The sequence below is a fragment of the Mustela erminea genome, chromosome 13 (genome assembly GCF_009829155.1).
Source record: "Mustela erminea isolate mMusErm1 chromosome 13, mMusErm1.Pri, whole genome shotgun sequence".
In the NCBI taxonomy this organism is placed as follows: domain Eukaryota; kingdom Metazoa; phylum Chordata; class Mammalia; order Carnivora; family Mustelidae; genus Mustela; species Mustela erminea.
In genome coordinates, this window is record NC_045626.1 from 24182978 (window position 1) to 24203855 (window position 20878).

General features: G+C 52.2%; 1 protein-coding gene across 5 annotated transcripts in view; it reads left to right on the plus strand.

Annotated features, from left to right (window-relative positions):
* The window catches only part of MYO5B (myosin VB), a 339234-nt gene that overhangs the window by 249911 nt on the left and 68445 nt on the right, over nt 1-20878 (plus strand). For all 5 annotated transcript variants that reach the window (XM_032310014.1, XM_032310013.1, XM_032310011.1 and 2 more), the window contains 4 exons: nt 491-646; nt 1520-1617; nt 7332-7418; nt 19547-19658. In XM_032310014.1, coding sequence (XP_032165905.1) covers nt 491-646; nt 1520-1617; nt 7332-7418; nt 19547-19658 — 453 coding nt within the window. The remainder of the gene's footprint in view (nt 1-490; nt 647-1519; nt 1618-7331; nt 7419-19546; nt 19659-20878) is intronic.

Below are 20878 nucleotides of genomic sequence, written 5' to 3' on the forward strand. Positions count from 1 at the left end.
GAATGACCAGAGAGGAGAAATTCTAAATTCTAGAAAACGTGCATAACTCCAAAAAGAGACTCTATACTTGTTAGCAGTCATTCCACTTTCTTCTCCCCTAGCCCCTGGCTCCCGCTGAACTCCTTTCTGTTCCCCGGACATTTCATGTGAATGGAATCATGCACAACATGGTCTTCTGTGTCTGGGTTCTTTCACTTGATATATCTCCAGGATTCATCCCATCCATGCTGTGGGGCATTGTGTACTTTATTCCTCTAGGTCACTGAGCAGTATTCCACGGTACGGGCCGGCCATATTCTGTCCATTTACCTGCTGATCGATACTTGTGTTATTCCCACTTTGTGACTGCTGTGAATAATGTGGTTATGGACTTTGGTGCGCAAGTCTGAGTATGGATGTTTGTTTTTAGCTGTCTTGGGTATGGACCAGAAAGCTATCTGGAAAGTCCAAGAGATCTTGAGTTCAGTGTTCTTCCTGTGTTTGTTTCTAGTTTCCACTAGTGGCTGACTTGTTTCACGATGACAAGGACTCCATTCCCACTGCTACTACATCTGGGAAGGGCTCGTCTTCAAAGATCAACATTCGTTCTGCCAGACCCCCCCTGAAAGCATCCAATAAGGAGCACAAGAAAACCGTGGGCCACCAGGTCAGCCTCTGGCGGGACACTGGGTCAGGATGTGTGTGGCCAGGCCAGCTTCTCTGTAGTTGAAGGCCGGCTGCAGGGTCAGAGGGGGCCAGAGGGGGCCAGAGCAGCCTCAGCCCCCAGCTCAGCCCGTATGTGCTCTTTGAAGGAGGACACGTGAAACCGTCTCTAGAGAGAACTGACCAGAAAGAGAAAGGGGATGAGTATAGCCCCAGTGCATTTCATTCCCCTGGTAGGATCATAGGCACCTGGTAGAAGAAACAAGAGGGTCCTAGAATCTGCAGGTTGAGTTAAAGAAGCCTGGGGACTTGGAAAATTGAGGCCCCTTCTGTGGGTCTTTGTGGGAGCCTATGTCCAGTGTCTCTCCCAAGAAAAGGGAGTGCCTGCCGAGCCCTACCAAGCCACCAACCTTTCCATTGTATTGGACTTGCCTCTTCTGGACATTTCACATTACTGTCCCAACTTCCAGGATGCCCAGGCACTGGATATTGGGGCTCCCAGGCCTCTGGTTTACCAATAGTCAGCCTCCAGTCACTGTGATGACTTCTGTCCTATTTCCCAGCACTGACCCCCCCCTTTTATTTCATTTGATCTACCGTGCTAAGTCAGATGTGTTAGCCACTGGGCTCCCCCCATTGAGTTTGAACAGCCCTAATGGCAGGACATGGGAGGGCCTTAATTCTGGACCTACAGCAAGGCAGGCAGGAGGGTCAGGTGGAATCTGACCCCGGGTCTCTGTGTTTTGTCTTGTCCTTCTGGATCCATAACGACAATAACCGTATCAGCAACCCACCAGTCTGCAGGAGATTCTTGGTTAATTACACATCTGCAGCATGTTAGAGAAAAATAACCAGGTGCTGACTCTTGTCTCTCCAGTTCCGCACCTCCCTGCATCTGCTCATGGAGACCCTGAATGCCACGACGCCACACTACGTGCGCTGCATCAAGCCGAATGACGAGAAGCTCCCCTTCCAGTAAGTGCTTCCATGGGCATTGGCCAGCTGCCTCTCGGCCGGGGTTAGGCTGATCAAGCCTGGTCTCTTCATGTTTCCTTACAAGTTCAGGTGGAAGAGACTGAGGACAGCCTTAAGGTGTGTGTGTGGGGGGGGGGGGAGGTCTGCAACTGGACGAATAATCTCACACCTCACAGATGGTTTACTTGCTGAATACAAGCCAACAGACATTTACCAGGTTCTGCCTGTCTGCTGTCTAGAAGGATTCAAGAGGATGAGAGGGTACAGTTCCCTCGTCCCATGGGGTTTACAGTGGTGTTGAGGAGTATGCACACCTGAATCAGAGAACCACATAAAAGTGTGTCATGAAATGTAGGTGTACCTGGGTCTCAATTCAGAAGTGGCAGGATAGCTGGAGTGGTCAGAGAAGACGTCTTCCACTGGGGACACTTGGCCTCAGATGACGTGTTGAGTGAGGAGACATGAAGATGGTCCTGTGTCTCACATCCCCTCTACCACTGAGCTTCCGGGTTTATTCATACCCACTCATCTTCCCCTACCCCACTCCTCTAGTCTGATTCTGCTTCTACCTCTATCTTGGATATCATCTTCCAACTCCGTCCATGACCACATGGTTGACCCCACCCAAGTCTGTATGGCAGTGACTCTTCAGTGTCTTTGTTCATCTCCAGTTTCTGCCAGATTCCGGAGTTTCTGAATGCCTCCAGCATTTTCATTGGTTGAGTTACATTCAGCAATGTCCGTAATCAGACTCCTTGTCCCTACCCACCCCCCCGAAAATGGTTCCTCTGTCTTTGGTCTCTTATGTAGTAAATGGCATAACCACTTCCTGACAGCTCGTTACTGACCATGCCTGAGAGTCGCTCTGAACCAGTGCTATCCAATAGAACTTTCTGTGTTGGATGGGACTGTTCTATAACCTGCATTGTCTAGCGCGGTAACCACAAGTCAAGTGCGGCTATTGTGGGCTTTGGAATGTGGCCACTATGACTGGGGAACTGAATTGTCATTCTAATTATATTCACATACTTGTAGTTGGCTGATGGCTACCATATTGGATGGCATAAGCCTTGATTCTTCCCTTGTCCTTACTCCCCAATGTCGAGTTATTGTCAAAGTCTCATGGAGTCTGCTTGGAAAGGTGTTATTTTGGTCTCCCTTTTCTCTTCCTCTGTCACCTTGTTTGAGACTCTGTTACTTGCCTGGAATACTGCCCTAAGTCTTTAGAACAGTCTCTTACTTACCTCTGTAACCCCATTATTCCAACCACCCTGAGCCAGCACACAGGCTGTATCTTCTGGTCAGAGGAGATATATTTCTAAATTTTTAAAGCCCTTTATTCCCAGCATTCTGATTTCCTTTTTTGGTCCTAGCATAACGTCTTTCTGGGAAATAAATTCTTTTGGCAACTCTGTCAGAGTGAATATCCAAACTCCCTTTGGCCGTTCCTCTTATTTGATAAAGCTTGACCCGCACTCAGGTGGGCCTTGTGCTGGAAAAGGTCAGGAAGACAACACCGAGTCAGCCTTCTTTGAAGCCTGCTGATTGTTGACTCTTTTCCTTTCCTCCCAATTTCCAAGAAGTGGTTAGGAATTCCCCCTGTGTGACATCTGTTTACCAGCTGACTCCAGAAGAAGAGAGGCTGTTAGAAGGGCAGCGTGCGTGAAAGACTTGGATTATGTGTGAAGGGCAGGGGCAGCGTGCCGGGGCCCTGGAGAGGAGAGTCAAGGGCTGGGTGCCAGCTGCGACTCGAGCAGTTCGTTCCTCAGAGCCTGGTGCCTGCCACCTGCCGGATTCTCTCCCGGAGCCCCCCTCCCAGATGAAAAGAGATGCTGGAGGCTTTCAGAATGCCTGTCTAGTCCTAATGGCCCACGTTTCTAAGACCTTCCTTTGCCTTCAGGACCAAAATCTCTGTAATAAAGTGGGGAGAATAGTGAATGAGGTGAGAGCACCTGGATTCTAGCTTGGGCTCTACTCCCAGTTGTTGGGCTGTTCCACGAGCTAGCCCTATACCGCTGGCCTCCTTTCTTCATCTGCTAACTGTAGCTCAAGCAGGTCATCCTGATGAAAGAAATCAAGGAGATGGTGTAGATTATTTGTGAGGGGCACAAAAATTTTGATGAGTAAAATATATAACATTATTTAAAATATTTTATTACAAATATATATATATATGTATATGATTATTCCAGAAAGAAAGTTCTGTATGCCTCCCCTTGATCCCCTACAACTGTTTTCGCGACCTTCACATCCTTGATATCGTGGGCCAGGTAATATGCTACTGTGAGGGTTGTCCTGTCCACTGTAGTGTGCTGGTAGCATCCCCATCACTGTGACAACCAGAAGTGCTCTGTGATTGCCACGTGTTTCTTGGAGGACGCAATTGCACCCCCTGTGGAGGACCACTGTCCCACACTACATGCTTTGATAGCATCCCTTGTAGAAAAGTCTTTTTCCCTCTGCTTCTTCCTTTATTCCAAAAACATCCATCATACCCACTGTTCACTGGACACTGGGTGAGGACAAGTGGAATGACAGAAATGTCCCTCATCCTTAAGGTATTGCCGGTCACTAGTCATGGACAGCAGCATAGAAGGGACCGTCCATGGGTACGTGGGAGTGCTGTAGGAGCAGAGAAGCCTGCTGGGGCTGGGGGTGCTTAAGTGTCCGGGGAGGAGGTGGCTGGGGGAGTGTGACCTGCCTGGGTTCGCTAGTTGGAGGAACTGGACAGATCCCTGAGCTCAGACGCAGACAACCCTGAGAGTCACGGGGTCCTCACATGTGACTGCAGCACGCCGCAGAGGGGTGCTGAAGAGGGGTGGGAGCTGGCAGCCTGTGCGAAAATCAGGGAAGCGGCGCGGGACTGCCGAGGGGGCCGGGTTCTCGGCTCCGGGCTCTGCTGAGTCTGCACAGTGACTGGAGGAGAAAGTGCACCCCTGTGTTTCAGTGGTCCCTGTAGATCTTTGGTGACTTTTCAGTCCAGAATTAAGTGTTACTGGTCCTCACTGTGGTCCTCCAAAATTTATTAGCGAGGAGGAGCTGGTTTTCCACTCCGATTCGCCTGGTAACACGCACGGGGAGGCTGATAGAGACACTCTGGTGACAGCTTTCTTTACCGTTGAAGAGAGAAGATTAAAATACAGGAGGCTGGCTGGCTTTACACGTCCCCCAGGGGCTGTGAACAGGGAAGAGGGTGGCAAGAGCTTCTCGGCGGAGCGTATGCTTACTTCTTCCTAATAGTATTCTTCTTTGCGACCACTTAGTCCTTACGACCAACCAGTGAATTCTGGTTGGGCAGATACTCTCAGCCTCTGTTGAATGAATGAGGAAAGGGAGCTCCAGAGAGAGGATGTGTTGCCCACAGTGGTGTAGGCTGTTAGCGGCCATACAGAGTTTTCTGCTTTGCCCTTGCTCTGTTCCCCCATCCTGCACGGAAGAGAATGCGGCCAACTCAGGAGGAAAGCACGCGTGTGAGCAGGGGGATGGGGAGGGCCGCGGGTGGGACCGCAGCCCACGAAGGACGAGGGGTCACAGAGCCTTGCCAAGCATGCCGCCCGTCCCCGGAACACACAGCAGATTGACTCAGACCTGGAGAGCACAGGTGCAGAGAGCCTCGGGGGAGAGGTCGGCAGCCCACGGAAAACCCTCCCCAAAGCGTGAGCACATCCACCATGCGTTCTGAACTCGGGGCCCAGCTGGCCGCCTTCAAGACAAGAGCAGCCGAGCCTGCATCCAGAAGGCTGCCTCGGGTCAGTCCGGGTCAAAAGCATCCTTTATGCCCCGTGTTCTCAAACTCCTCAGTACCACTGCACATGCGTTACAGTTTTTCTGGGACCCCAGAGCAGTGCTGTGTCCCGGTGACGCCTCAGAATTAGTGCAGAGGGGACCATGGAGGCTCCCCATGCATGCTCCTTTGGTTTACTTTAATCCTGGAAGACCTTCTGCTGAGGAGCCTACCTGAAAACATGAAATGAACTCCCCTAAAGTAACTGGCTTGCTCAGGACTGTGCAGATTTGAGTGCTCAGTTGTCCCTTACTCGAGAGCCGTGGGCGCCTTGGGACCAGAGTAATCAGGAGGACTTCCTGGAGGAGTTGGGTATCTAAAGTAGCAGGACTTGGGCAGGTTTGGGGGTAGCAGAAAGCCGAGGGGGCACAGGCCTGGAGGAGGGTGTGGGTGTCTCCCGGGACACTGAGCCCCTGGACTGACCTGGAACGCAGAGGAGTCCCGATTCAAGGTCAGCTTGTGGTCTCCAGTCACCTGGAAGGTGCCCGCTGGCCCAGTGCATCTGCCTCAAGGGACTGCTGGGTCCTTGGCGTAGGAGGGCAGCTGGCACTAGGAGCCGATCAGCTCCTGCAGAGAGGTGGGAGGGCAGGATAAGTCTCCCATGGAGAGCTGTGATTTGAGCACGGCAGGTTCCAACCCTGACCCATCCTGCGGAATCCTGAGGGGCCGGCTGGAAGACTCCTAGGGTTGTTAGCGAGGCGGCAAGCATGGGTGCCCCCTGATGTCCTGGAAATAAAGCTGCTCATCTCTCTCCACGGGGTCCACAGGCTGCCTGAGGTGTGTGCTGCAGCCAGCGAGCGGGATCCCAGAATCCCGGGATCTGAGCCTCCACCCCGCCTGCCACCCACTTCCCAGAGAGGAAGGAGCACAAGACGCATGGCCCTGGGCTGGAACGGAGCTCAGGAGCAGCCAAAAAGAAAGGGAACACTTACTTTCCACCCTTTCTCCGAGTGGGGCAGTGGTCTTAGCAAAGTACGGAGATTAACTCTAGTTCAACTGAGTTCTTTCCCCAAGAAGCCCCCCACCCCTGATTGCCGTGGCCACCCCGGCTGCTCTCCCCCGGCTTCTCACCGCCCTGGTACTGTGGTTCTCACCTATAGCTTTGTGCGCTTCTGTACACTTCTCTCCCGGGGTGGGGGGACTCAGCCCAGAACATATCTGACTGCTGACTGTACGGTGCGCTACCTGATGTACATGTTGGCGGACATCCTGGGTTTTCAGGGCTAAGCAGTTGAGGGGACAGGAGGTGCTGAAGATGTGGCTCATGTCCCTGAAGACCGGATGATCCGTCTTGGAGTCTTAACGGGCAGCTGTTGTGACAGCAGCTGACCCTGCACATGTGCTGATGTCCTCGCTGCTGGGCTAGCTGCTCTCCCGGGCCATTAGGTTTCATCTTGGCACTAACCCTAAAAAAGGGGTCCTACTCTTACCCTATTTTATAGATGAGGGTGCTAAGGCCTGAGGAGGTGGCGTTGCCTTCCCCAGGTGACCCACGCAGCCGGTGAGTGACCATGTCCTGGTTCAAACCCAGACCATGTCTGACTCCTGAGCCACATGCTGCTGGTGGCGGCCAGCAGCGTGGTGGTGAGTGTATGTGATTTGGCCTTTGAGCACAGATACCCCCATCAGTACAGATAATAAGGGAAGACCCTGGGGAGGAGGCTTGGGGCTTGGAAGCTAGACAGAATTCAGTCACGCCACAAAGACGATGACGTATCCCAGCTGAGAACACAAATGCGCACAGGACCAGGGTGCTGATATGGCTCGCACGCCTGCCAGTCATTGTGTTTTAGTCAGTGCTTGGCCCCCGACCTTGTGCTCGAGGTGCATGATGGTCTGTGTCTCTGCGCAGGAAGAAGTCATCTGTCCCTCTCCAGTTCTATTTCTTTGCCAGCACGGCCACTCACAGCTTGTCTTACTGTGTTTGCAGCTTTGACCCAAAGAGAGCGGTGCAGCAGCTTCGGGCGTGCGGGGTGCTGGAGACCATCCGAATCAGCGCGGCCGGCTACCCGTCCAGGTAATGCCCTCCTGAGGCAACCCGAGCCTGGTTCCCCAGGGAACCTGTTTACACGCTGTCAGCCAGAGACCCATCCTGCGTGAGGGCCCACGCAGGATGCTGACAGAGGGGAGAACGTCCTTTTGACCTGAGAAGCCTGGAAGTCCGCGGCGGCATCCTCTGGGGAAGCTTTTCCCATTTCAGATTGGCACCGGTCTGGGCGAGGAGCCAGCTAGAGCTGCAAAAGGGATTTCTCCTTTACTCACACCTTGTGCCCTTTACTTTTTTTTTTTTTTTTTAAATACACCTATTCCCTGTCAGAACCATTTTGAAGTGCACCGTTTGGTGGTAAGTATGTTCGTATTTGTGCACCCATCTCCAGAACTCTTTTCATCTTGCAAGACTGAAACTCTGTGTGCATTAAACACTAAATCCCCGATTCCTTCCCCCTCCAGCGGCTGGCAGCCATCATTCTCCTTGGTCTCTGTTTTTGACGACGCTGCAGCCCTCGTCTGTGTGGAATCCTACAGTGGTGGGGACCAGCTTCTTTCACCTAGTCTGGTGTCTTTAAGGCTCCCCCATGTAGCATGGCTCATTCCTTTCTGAGGTTGAATACTATCCCATTGTACATGTAGACAGCTTTTTGTTTATCTGTCCGTTTGTTAATGGACCCCTAGACCTTTTAAAATAGAATCAAATCCATGATGGAACGTATAGTCTTTTTTTTTTTTTAAGATTTTATTTATTCATTTGACAGAGATCACAAGTAGGCAGAGAGAGAGGTGGAAGCAGGCTCCCCGCTGAGCAGAGAGCCCGATGTGGAGCTCGATCCTAGGACCCTGGGATCATGACCTGAGCCGAAAGCAGAGGCTTTAACCCACTGAGCCACCCAGGTGCCCTGGAACGTATAGTCTTGAATTTAAAAACCACTATCAAGATCTAACTTGCACTGCGGATGAGTCCTCGAGCTACCTAGAGCCTGTTGAAGCCATGTCAGTCCTGGATCCTTTCTAGAGGCTTGCCTGCAGTAGGAGGGAGGTGTGGATGGCGACCTGCGAGCTCTCGTGAGGTCGTACCGCGTACGAGCATCTCACAGTCTAGGCGTCTTCTGCCGTGAGCTGGAGCTGAGCTGAGCAGAGCCAGTGTAGCAGCCCCTGTCCTTGGAAGCCCTGTGTGTGCCAGGAGGTGGAGGGAGCCGGAAGCGGGGAGGCAGACGAGTGGGCCAGGCCTCCCTCCGGCTCCCTGCCATCTCCAGCGGGAGCTTGGCCACTGCAGTGGAGGAATGCCTTCCTAGCAGCAGGTAATGACCGCGAAACAACGTAACCGTCAACAGCTCCCAAATGCTAGACCTGGGAGGGGAGTCAGTGCTGGAATTAGGAGTTTGCATTTGACCCGAAGGGTACAAGATCTACCACTGATCTGGAACCTCCAGGCAGCTTTCCCACACCCAGCAGGTTGGAGCATCCTTCCCCACAGTGCGCTCTGGCCCCAGAGGAAGACTCTTCAGTTTGCTTTGAACCATGCCTCTCCCCGCTTAGAAGAAAGACAGGGAGTGTCCTGGGCTCCATCTCCTTTTCCCACCCTCGGGTCTGACCACAGATCGCCGACGGCTCCATGAAGGAGGTGAGCCCTGCTTGCCCTTCCCGGGCGAGGGCTCTGCCTGCCTTCTCTTTGCCCTGCGGGGCCCAGCACCAGTGTTTTGACTGAGGGGACGGGTTCAGGCCATGGGCGCAGCAGGTCTGTCTGGAGTTCGAGGCACTGTGGTCTAGCCAATCGGATCAACCCTCCGTGGCTGCTCCAGACACAGCGCTCAGATCAGATGTGGTTCAGACAGCTTACAAGTGTGGCAAGGGCCTTAGGGAGCTGCCTGGCCGCTGCTTTATAAAGCGTGCTCCCCAGGCAGCCAGGCTCTACTCCTGCTCTGGCTCACCTATCTGTTGGCCTCCCCACAAAAGGGTCTTTAGTCTACCGTCTTCAGTCCGCTGGTTCTCAGAACCGCTTTGCAGCCATCAGTGGGTCAGGAAATGACCGTAACGGGTCATGAGCGGCATCTTGTTTATGTAGTGAAATGACCCAGCACGGAACCTTGAAGACGGCAGTTTGCGGTGGGAAAAGGCATCGGGGCGCGACCTCCCTTCAGCTTTATATATAGACATGGTGCGTCAGGGTGTGAAACACGCCTTTGCTGATGAGGCCCACGGAAGGAAGTGAACTGCTCAAGGTCACTGTGGTGGAGTGAGGCCTTAGAACCCCCTTCCTCTGCCCAGCTGTGTGCTTGTTGCCGAGCACCCGACTGCTCGCGTTGTTGAGAGGCGCCATCCACACAGGGTTCAGGGGGGTGAAGAGCAAGGGTAGGCTTTTCTGCCTGCTCCCAGACCTGAGGCTTGGAGTAAGACTGCACCCTGCCGGCTCCGGCCGGTACATGGAGGCGCAGACTGCCCAATGGTGCGAGGCCTGGGCCAGAACCGGAGGAGCCTGTGGTTGAACCCTTGGCCTTTGGAGTCTGGCGTGGCTTGTGCAGAGAGCTTCAGTCTCCTTGGCTGGGCGACCTCAAACGAGTCCATCTCCAAGCCTGGGTTCCCTTATCACTGAGTAGCTCCATCACAGGTGGTCATAGTGAAGTAAGGCTTCTAAAGTCCCCCACTCCATGCTAGGCACTTAACCATTCGATAATGTGTTTATCACTCACTTAGATACAAGCAAGAAACTGCATCCTTATGGATACAGTTATGGGGTTAAACAGGCCTTTACCATAAATGTTTAGCTTTGTTTTTGTGAAAACCTGTTGTGTCTGGTCACCTCAAAAGTGCTTTCCAGAGTTCTCCAAGGAATTGAAAAGGTTGGTCTAAGAATTACTAAGATGTCCCACGTTCAGCTGTTGAGGGTCCTTGTGCAAGAACCTCGGGGATCATGGGTCCGCGCAGCCATAACTGTGCTGCGCAGCACAGAGACTCCGGGTGAGCGGAGGAGCCCAGGTGCTCCTCTCTATCTCTCACTGATGCTCCTGGGGGGCGTGGCAGGCAGGAGGCCCGAACATTGGGACCATGCCACGGCAGGGGAGAGGAAAGGAGGGAAGCATGGGAAAATGAGCTATTCTAGGGCAGCTGAGACCCTGGGACTCCATCCCGGGATGTAAGGAGCCCCTGTTTATTGAGAACTTTGAACACAATGAGTTGTTTGAAAGACAAGTGCTTTGCAGAGGGTGTGAACCTCTTGTCTTGGAGACCATCAAGCAAAAGCCAGGAGCCGGGGTCTGATGCAATGAGCTCTAGACTGTGCTTCTGGGAAGGGTCCCTGGGCCTCTCTGTCATCTCGGACTCACCCACCCGACTTGCTCACAGCCTCGCTGTGAAATCAGTGACCGCACGTCCTACCCACGTTCCTGCCAGTTTGTTGCTGTGGTACAGAATCCTCTGTCGGAGGAAGAGGAAGGGGGACAGGATTTCACTCCCATGGTGTTCCCTGAGCTGCTACAGAATGAGGAAGTATTCTTGCCTCCATGTCTCTCCTGTTCACCCGGCCACCTGCTCCACTCCTTTCCCGTGGAGCTTCTGGCTCTGTGCCGATGGCCGGGAGGGAATCAAGGATCTAAGTCATGACCTCAGCCTATCAGGAGTTCACAGTCCAGGACAAGGGATAAAAACCTAAAACAGAGCAGCAAAGAATTAGGCCAAGTCTGGAAGGAAATGTGGCTTCCTGGAGGAGGTGAGGTTTGAGATGGACCTCGAAGCGGGAGAGGAGGCTTTGGGTGGACGGGGAGGCGGTGGGCGGATTCCACCAGCCCGGAAGCAGCTCCGCGTGCAGGCACAGAAGGGACGATAACGTCTCCTGCCCAGCGATCTGGGAAGAGACCTTCTCTGCCCGTCCGTCCTCATTCGTTCTTCCTATTCCGTCTCCTAGTTTTAGCGGGCCAGACTGGCTTGTGTCCTCATTCAGACCTCCTCTGCCTTGGCTGCCGAGAGAGCACACTGCCTCCAGGTCCTTAGACCTACATGGGAAATGGCCTTTCCTGCCGTGCGTTCCACCTGACTCCGTCACCGCCGGCAACGCTGACGCGTCCGCAGACTCAATGTCCTGTGGGGCAGCCGATGAGTGTCCTTCTGCCGCCCTGATCGATTCACCCCTCTTTCTAGCACCTAATCACAAGGGCATCTATACCTTTTGTTTTCATAATTGCAAGTATTGTGGCGAGTGTAGGGAGGGAAGGAAAAAAAAACCTGGTATTTTCTGCTCCACAGAAAATGTTACCTAATGCTATGATTTACACATTTGGGCTTGGGTCCAGAGTGCTGCCTTACCTCTGCTGTCTTAGCAGATTTTGCCGAGGCCTCAGAGGGAGGATTCCCTCCCCAAATGGCCATTTGAAGTGTTCTCTTTCAGAAAGAGGCGGCACAGTTTTATGGCACTTTTGTTGGTGTTGTGGTAGAGCTGAGTCCTCCATATTGTTTCATTTTGATGCGAATCCCCTCTCCTAGAGCCACACACGTAGGGTGGCCTTTCTCTGAAAACTGAGCAGTGGGGAGAGGGCTGGGAGCACAGCTACCTCGCCCATGATCTTGTGACACATTGCCCGTCTGCACCTGCCAGTCACGGTAACCATTTGGAGGGAGCTCACCACTTGAACCTCTCCCTTACTGCTTTGTCCCGGAGGCTGGGGTGTCTGCTGTATCTGGGGATAAACCAGGCAAGGTGGTACAGCTACTCTGTACCCATCAAGGTGTTAGCTTTTGAAGCTAACAAAAGCGTAACCTCAGAATGTAGAGCCAAGCACCCATTTTGTTAGCCTGACTTTGGGAGACCTGTGGGATCCCTTATGGGCCTGAGCAGGCTGGGGGCTCATCTCAGAAAGAATTCGCCTCCATGGTGCTAGGACTCCAGACAGCAACGTGATTTCACTTGATTTAGCTTGTTAAGTAACACGATTTTGCAGAGCTATTGCCCAACGAAACTCAAGTGGCTTCTTTGAGGAGGAGGGACTACCACTCAGAACATTTTTCTACATTTCTCCAACTTAAGTGGCCAAAGGGCACATGCCAACTCTTTCCAGGGAAGAAGATGGCAAAGAGGAAGAATGCATGGCCCGGGATCCTAGGGACTCACGATGAAATGCCTGGAGGCCGCTTCCCCGGGAACCCATGCAGAGGCCAGCCCTTTGCAGCCGAGATTTCAGGCCAAGTTTCTGCATCCAGTCTCTGATGCCCTAGGCGCAGGACACTTAGCCCCATTCTGAAGCGAACACGTGCCCAGTGCCCCCCAAGCACGGCCAGCCCGGGAGGACGCACACAGATTGGCCAGCCAGTGGCAGCTCTCTGGAGACCCCTCGTCCCACTGTCAGGCTCTATGCTTGTCTATTTTTATCTGCCTAAGAATTGTGGCTCTCTGTGAGTCTGATTGAAAATGAAAATGTATCATTCCATTTGAAATGCGCTGCAGTGGCTAAGAAATATGGCTGTTAGCACACACAGAAAGCACCGTGCTGAATGCGGTGTCTGGGAAGAGCCGCTGGGCCACCGTGACTGTCACCATCACCCGGCTCCCGGCTGCACCCCTGACCTGTGTTCTGTGCCTGTGCCATGCTCGGTCTCCTGTGGGGGGTGGGGGACAGGGGGGTGTGTTCAACGCAGCTTTGTGTCCCAGAGGATTTGTGAAGCAAACTCCATTTAACCACAACACACATGTTGTAGGAGGACAACTTGAGTATGCAAGGTTTATATGTAAAAACTAGATGCCTAAATCTTCCATGCTCTCCTCTTTACCTCAGAAAAACTCAACAGCACGGTCCGAAAAAACTTATCACTTGCCAGCCTCCATCCCTCGGCCGCCATGTAGACAAAACACAGGACCGTAGAAGGAGGGTGGAGTCTGGAGAGGTTGCTCGGTCCACCTGCCCATTTAGTCAGGACTAAAGACCCATCGTCACTTGCCTTGTTGTTAAAAACCCCACCAAGCCAGTAACGCAGAGCTTACTTTGGAGCAAAATCGTTCTTGCCCTGCGATCTCACAGCCCTTCATTGTGGCTCTTGTGCCCGAGGGCGGTGCGCTCTCCCTCGGGCTGGAGTCTGCCCCGGGGTCCTTGGCGGGGCTGCGCGTCACAGCCACCAGGCAGCTGACCTGCACACGCGCCTTGCCTTGCAACTCTCAGTTGGAGGAGACTGTGGGCCGCGGGTCAGCTGCAGCCCCGTGGCTGTCTCTGGGCAGTGCCAACACGGAGGATTTCTGCTCCTCACTTTGTAACTCGGTTCCAGCTCCGAGCCAGTGGGGAAGAATTAGGTTTCCCTCCCTCGGCAGCAAAGCTTAGCGACCTTCAGACCGGGGCCACCTCTGACTCTGAGGCTGTGTTTCCCAGGACGTACGTGGGGACAGCAGGGAAGGCAAGTAGAGGCTAATCAGCAGTGATGTGAATGGTGGGCACACACCCTGCCGCGTTTGCGCTGGGAACCCCTCCGCGGGATCGGGGATGAGTCCAGGTTTCATGCACTGCCTTACAAAGGCCCTCCCCAAATCTCATTTGCTCATCACACTGACTTTTAAAAAATGAGATATAATTTATGTATGATAAAAATATTCTTTTAAAGTAGGCAATCCTAGAGTGGTTTTCATTGTGTTCCCAGCATCGTGCAACCATGACTACCAATTGCAGAGTGTTTTATCACCCGGGAGAGAAACCCTGTTCCTGTTAGTGGTCACGGCCTCTTTCCCTCTTCTCCCAGCCCTGGCAACCACGGACTTTCTCTTTATAAATTTGTCTACTCTGGACATTTCAAACCAGTGGAAGCCTATGATAAGTGGCTTTTATGTTATCCCAGTTTTAACACGTACCAGAACTTTATTTTTTTATGTTGCCTAATACCATCCTGTTGCGAGGATACACTGGGTTTTATCCATCAATCAATGGACATTTGGGTTATTTTCCGCTTTGGGGCAGGTATGAATCATGCTTTTCTGAAGATCCAGGTGTGTATTTTTGTGTGAACATGCATTTTTCTTTCTCTTGATGACATATCTGGGAGTGGGAATGCTGGCTGGCATGGTGACTCTGTTTACCCTTTTGAGGACCTGCCAGACAGTTACTCCCATGGTTGCACCATTTTATGTTTCCACCAGCAATGGATGTGGTTTCTTGTTTCTATACATTCTTGCCAACATTTGTTATTGTCTGTTTCCTTAGAGCCATTCTAGAGGGTGTCAAGTGGTATCCCATTTTGATTTTGGTTGTATTTCCTGGATGATCAATGATGTTGTGCGTCTTTTTGTGGGCTTGTTGGCTATTAGTATATCCTCTCTGAAGAAATGTATTCAGGTTTTTTTTTTTTTTTGGTCCATTTTTTTAACCAGGTTATTTGTCCCTTTGGTGCTATAGGAGTTTTTTATATTTTCAAGATACTAGTTGCTTATCGGATAGATTGCAAACTTGCTCGCTGTTTTCATCCTCGTGATAATCTGACCTGCCATCCTGAAGGGTTCTTCCTGGGGACTCTTAGAGTTTGTTTTTCCAGCCAATCCTGCATGAGGGAATCTATTCAAGAGAAGGGAAGTACACAGTGCGATCACTTTGTTCTCCATCTGTTCACAGCCATCCACTGAGGACCGCTCAGGGAGGCATGTTCTCTAGAATGTTCCTACATGCAGATGGTTATGTCCATTATGGGGCTCTAGATAGCAACTTAGTCGACTGGAACATCACCCTACTGTGTTTGCTCCACACTCACAGCAGCTGTGCTCACCACATGCTGTCTCGAGCCTGAGGAGCTTGTTGTAAGGAAGCACCTTTCCAACCTTGCCTCTCTTTCTCTGATCTCCCCATTCTCACCAGGAGCGATCCTAGGCCCTGAGCTTTTACCTCACAGCTGGGTGTGGGGTACATCTCCCTAGCTGGCCGGGGTCATGCAGGCCTTGTTTCCACAGGAAACATGGCACTGAAGTCCAGGACATTTGGCCAAGCCCTTGCCTGGGAGTCCAAATCCAGGGAGAGTGGCGCTGAGTGCATTCTGTCCCTGGGGCCGCTGGGACTCCATGTAGCCCAGGGCTGAGGCCACAGCTGGGGCCTGTAACAGACTAAGAATGGGACCTCTTCTCCCACTGCTAATGTGATATGGAACGGAGGAGCAGCCAGGCCTAGGACTGGCTTAAAAGACCTGTCCAGGCCAGTGAATCACACAGCCATAGTGTAAGTGGGAGAGGACCTGTCCAGGGCCACCTGAGGAGGATGGAAAGCACGAACAGAAGCAGCGGACTTCGACTATGGAGGAGGATGGCAGGCATGGTTGGTTGGTCTCAAGATGGTGGTTTTCGGACTAGAACTATGTTCTATAGGAAACATTCTGCAGATATTTGCAAACAGGTTTGCGTATCCCAAGCAATGGTGTGGTAAGGAATGGTCTGAAGAGGCTCTTTGTCCGTTGGAGCACAAAAGGATCGTCCTCCCCCAAAGCCAATAGTGTCCTTTTTGAGAAACACTAGTAGAATGAAAAGGTCTAACATTGGGATTCCAACCTCTTTATTGGTCAGGAAAACACCCATTCTTTTAAAATGTAAGTAACTATGTAGGAAGAAACCGTGTTAGGTGCTGAGAAGTTTAAAAATATATCCTAGCCCAGCCAGAGGAGGCTAGAGTCGAGCAGAGAAGCTAACACATGTACGAAAGCTAGTTTTTAGAGAAGGCATAAAGCTCTGTATCCCACAGGGAAACGGGAATCATTAAAATGCTCCGGGAGGGAGAGATTTGTGGTCGTGGATTTTTTTCAGGGGGAGTCCTGGACATGTTGTGGTCCTATACAGGGCTCTTCCCCAATTTTTACGTGGCCACTAAAAATCTCCATCCAGATATCCCTACCAAATCAGGAAGTTCTGTGAAGAAATTCAGTTTTTTTTGAAAAACAATCACAAAATCTGATTAGCTTCACTTGGGAGGTTTTTCTTCACAAGTGATGGGGCCTTTCCTGCAAGGTCTTTCTCTCTCAATGCACAGAGGCCCACAGAAAAGAGAATCCCCATTTGATTCTGGGCCCTCAGCTGAAGGACACTCCATGCTGGCCTTGTGCTCCTTGGGTGGCTCCAGAGGGAGAGCCCGCCCCTGTCCCCGCAGCGGATGGCTTGGCTTCTGCGGCTGCCTTCCTCCTGCCTCAGTACTACCCAGGAGGAGTGAAGCCTTTGTAAGCAAAGGGGCGGGGATCAGGCAGGAAGGGAGGGTCACTAGGATGGGGGTGGGGGAGGAGCTTTCTAAGCACTCCACATGCCTGAACTCCTCAGCTCCCACCATGCAGGAGGTACTTTGTGAGGTGGGGGGTGGTCTCTCCATTTCAGACAGCTCCACATGGGACGAGTCCAAGACTTGCCTGAGGTCACACGGCCGGGCCGTGTCGGAGGAGGCCTCCGTGCTTCTGTACCCCAAGCTTGTTCTGGACCTGCCTGGATGTGTGCCGTCGCATCTCCCTACTGTCTTGTTTCCTTGAGCCCGTAACCTCCCTGAGTTCTGGAACTGTCAGCAGTAAGAAGTCTTCAAATTAGAACCATTTAAGGTTTTTAGCCCAGCTAAATGCTGCTCTGATTATTTCCCCCGGAGAAATTGCAAACTCGTTGGGAGAAATAAGACAAGTACACAAATAACTATCGCAGGGAGGGGAGATGCCCTGGGAAAGTCACCCAGAAAGTGCTGAGCGGCCTTCGGGGGAGAGCCCACGCCTCCCTGAGCGGGCAGGAACAGTGGCTTGGTGGAGCCACTGGTGGACGGCTGGGCATGAGGACCGAGAAGACTTGGACCCTGCAAAGCCCTTTATCAGTGTCCGGCATTCTGTTTGCATCTTACCCAACGTGGAAGTATCAGTGGAGAGAATGGCCTGTGTTTAAGGCTCGGGGGTTGGGGCAGAAAGAGCTCTGGAGAAACCCGGTAGCCTTCCCGTGCCTTAAAAACAGAACACACATCTGATGTGTGGCTTATCACCTCTCGCTCTGCTCCCAAGCCTACAAAATTAAGACCGTCCAACCTCAGGAGTTTTCTTGACATTTATCGCACATGACTGGAATAATGGAAGCAGCCTTCAGCTGGGCAGATAACCTTCAATGTTTCCATTTCCTAAAGCCACCTATTAGAGATGGCCGGGAATTCAGTGGGTTTGGTTCATAGTCTCCCCACAACTGGAGGGGCAGGAAGCCACAGGAGCACAGTGGGTAAAGGGACTCTTTCCCAGGCCATGGAACAGAGGCCTTGGGGGCTCCCAGCGCTTCTCTACCCTCCTCCCGAAGGTGCCTGAGCACATCACGGGGAGCCTGGGAGCGGGACCATGTAATGCCCAGTCAGCTCTGAGCAGAATAGAGGCTGCCATTACCTGTGTGACAGGATTAATTAAAAGGTAAGAAGCATAGAAACGAAGGATATGAGTGGTCCCCAGGGTCTAAGGGGAGAATGGGGAGTGACTGATAATGGGCCTGGGAGTTTGGTGGGGGATTATGAGAATATTCTGGAATGCAGTACTCGGTATGGTTGCATGACTTTAGAGATATAGAAAGTCTGTTTTCCAGATTAAAAGTCAATTTTATGGTATGTGAGTTATCTCGGTAAAGCTGGTTAGAAAAGAAAGCATAACTTCTAAACAACCATCTTACACTGTGGAAAAAAGTGAGAATGCTTGTTGTCACTTGCTCTTATGCTCCCCGCTCTGACACCCATCGCTAGGTTAGAAATTTCCACCAAACCAAGGGAAGTGGTCACCGAGGTGGCGGAGAGGCAGGAGCCCAGTCTGGGCAGGGCACTGAGAACAGCCTGGGAGGGAAGGGGGACCCGAGGCCCACACTGGCGGGTGGCTGTGGAGCACAAGGAGAGGCAGTCTGGAAGAACCGGCCTCCCGGGCACGTGGTGTGCCCCCCCACCCAGGACTACCTAATACTCCCCAGTGCTTAGTTTTTTGGATGAAATTTCTAGAGGACCCCCCCCCATAAAGGCAAACATGCTCCGGGAGAAGGGGTTCAATCCATTTACTCCCAGTTAGTATTTTAAAATGAGAGACCGTCACTCTGCGAGGCCCCAGGTGATGGTAAGTGGTAGATGCACAACCTTGAAGCAGCATCTCACGGGTTTTTAAGTGGGCGACGAGGACCGCACGTGTGCCTGGGGACAGGCTGTGTGCCGCACCTCCTGGTGCTTCCAAAGGGGTGAGCGGGGCCTGATGGGGCACCTCTGCTGAGGACGCAGAATGGGGTGAGGGGAGGGCTGGAGGGCCGGCTTCCCCGTCACAGGGGTCTGGATTGGGAGCTGAGGTTCCATAGAGCAGCATAGTGCGGGAATAGAATGTGCGCTGACCTGAGGCAGTTGTGAGCCTCCCCCGACCCCAGGTCAGGAGCCAGGAGAGAGAGCGTGAACATCTGTATGAAGGGAAAGGGGCTGGACCCCTTTCTAGAACTTTTCACTCATTGAAAAGCTTGCATTTGTTTAAGTAGAGTTCTCCTCAGAGTCCAAGGGACAGACCTAAGGCCTTCTGGAAGATTCCCTTCCAGAACCTACCAGAGCACACTTACTGAAAGGTAGTGGGACTAGAGGAGCTCTTCAATTTTTATTTATTTCTTGATGTGAGTTGCTGAACATTTCCTTCACAGCAGGTTCATATTTCTCTAATGAATGGGGGGGACTCCTAAGGGAAATAACTTTGGGGAGAAAAAGGGTTCCTTCTAAGGTATGCCAGACTGTGTGAACAGCGTTGTTGCTTAGGGTTAGAATATCGCTTTTTATCAGCTAATGTTTACTTTTCTGCATTTTTTGAAGTTTTCCATGAGAAATATTAATGTCGTAAGACAAAACCAACATTTAAAAACCAGGCTGCCTTCCCGGCAAGTTTCCTCCTCCAGCAGGGTAGTGGAGCGCCCCTGCGTCTGCGTGGGCAGAAGCCCTCTAAGTTGTTCTGCCTCCGGTCAGTCCTTCCAGAGCGATCTGCAGAAGCCTCCCTTTCTCTCTTCCACTCGTGATCGTGTAATTCAGCCACACACTGAAATTCTCAGAGGGACTGGAGGAAGACAAGGCCCTGGAATGTTTTTTGCTCTGAGAACAGCTTTGTGCCAGAAGTTGTGACCCCATGGGGCGGGCACGGTCTGTGACGGCCGGAGGCCCTTGTGTGGCTGAGAGGCAAGACACGTGCCTGATGCACCTGCTTTCCCTCCAGGTGGGCTTACCATGACTTCTTCAACCGGTATCGAGTGCTGGTCAAGAAGAGAGAGCTCGGCAACACAGACAAAAAGGCCATCTGCAGGTCTGTCTTGGAGAACCTCATCAAGGTGAGCTAGGCTTGACCCTGGAGGCTTACCCGGAATGCCCAGAGAACTGGGAAGTGGGGGCTTAACAGTGTGCTCTGGTCTTCATCCTTCCTCTTAAAAATGTTTGAGATGTTTGTCTGTTTCCCAACATCAGCAACTGTAGAAGAGAAGTTCCTTCATGTGTATAGAGTACTTCATACCTTTTTTCACATCTCTGCACATGTAGAAAATAAAAAATGTTTGCACAACCCCTTGCGGTTTGCTGCTGGCCCAGGACTCTGGCTTCTCCAGAGCCCGAGGCTCTGTAGATCTGCCCGCCTTGCCCCTGCCCACACCACGCAGCTGCCCAGGGGCTCCAGTCTGTAGCCCAGGCACAGCTTTCCTCAGCGGTTGGGAAAACAGGTGCACTTCTCGTATCTTCTCACTGCCTAACTGGCCTCAGACCTTCCCCCAGACGCTTGTTGTAAATAAGGCAAAGGCTGCAGTTACAACAACCCGAACTCAAACCTGAGTCTTGATTCTGGAGCTCCTTTGTGGACTCCTGGCGGGACAGATCTGAAATACCAGCTCCACCATATTCCGGGGTTGCCGCAGGACATGGCCCGGGTGGTCTCAGTAAAGGGTACGACAAACTCCTTCCCTTTCAGAAGGTCGTGTAATGGAGAGAACTACATCCAAAAAATGGCAAATTCCCAGTACAGCTCACCCACAGACAATGTGGGCATTGGGGGTACCGCTACCCCCATCCCACTGCAGTAGAAAATCCACGTATACCTTAGGGCTTCCTGAGACTGAACTACCGGTAGCCTACGGCTCACCGGAAGCCTGGGGCATGGTGCCCTGTTTGGAGACACATAGATCCTTTATTGCCAAGGACAATCCTTGTGTTAATGCCCCCAGCCCCTAGCTGGAAGCACCAAGCCCAACACAGAAGGAACGTTTGTAGAATGGAAGAACTAAGTGAATTCCCTAATGAAAAGTTACATGAACGTGTGCTGTCTCCTTCCCTCTTCTGTTGCTCTGCCTAGGTTCTTTCCTCCTTCCCAGCAGGGCTCTTAGCATGCCTTCTGGTCTGTGAAGCCGGTTCTGACCTCCCAGGTGGAGTCTGTGACCCCTACCTTTATGGGCCAACAGTGCTCACTCTGTGCTATCCCTGCATCTGTCCCCTTGTCTTGCAATCAAGAGTTTGTCGTTTCCCTGGACTGGGAATCCTGAAATGGCAGGGATCCTGTTGTCTGTGT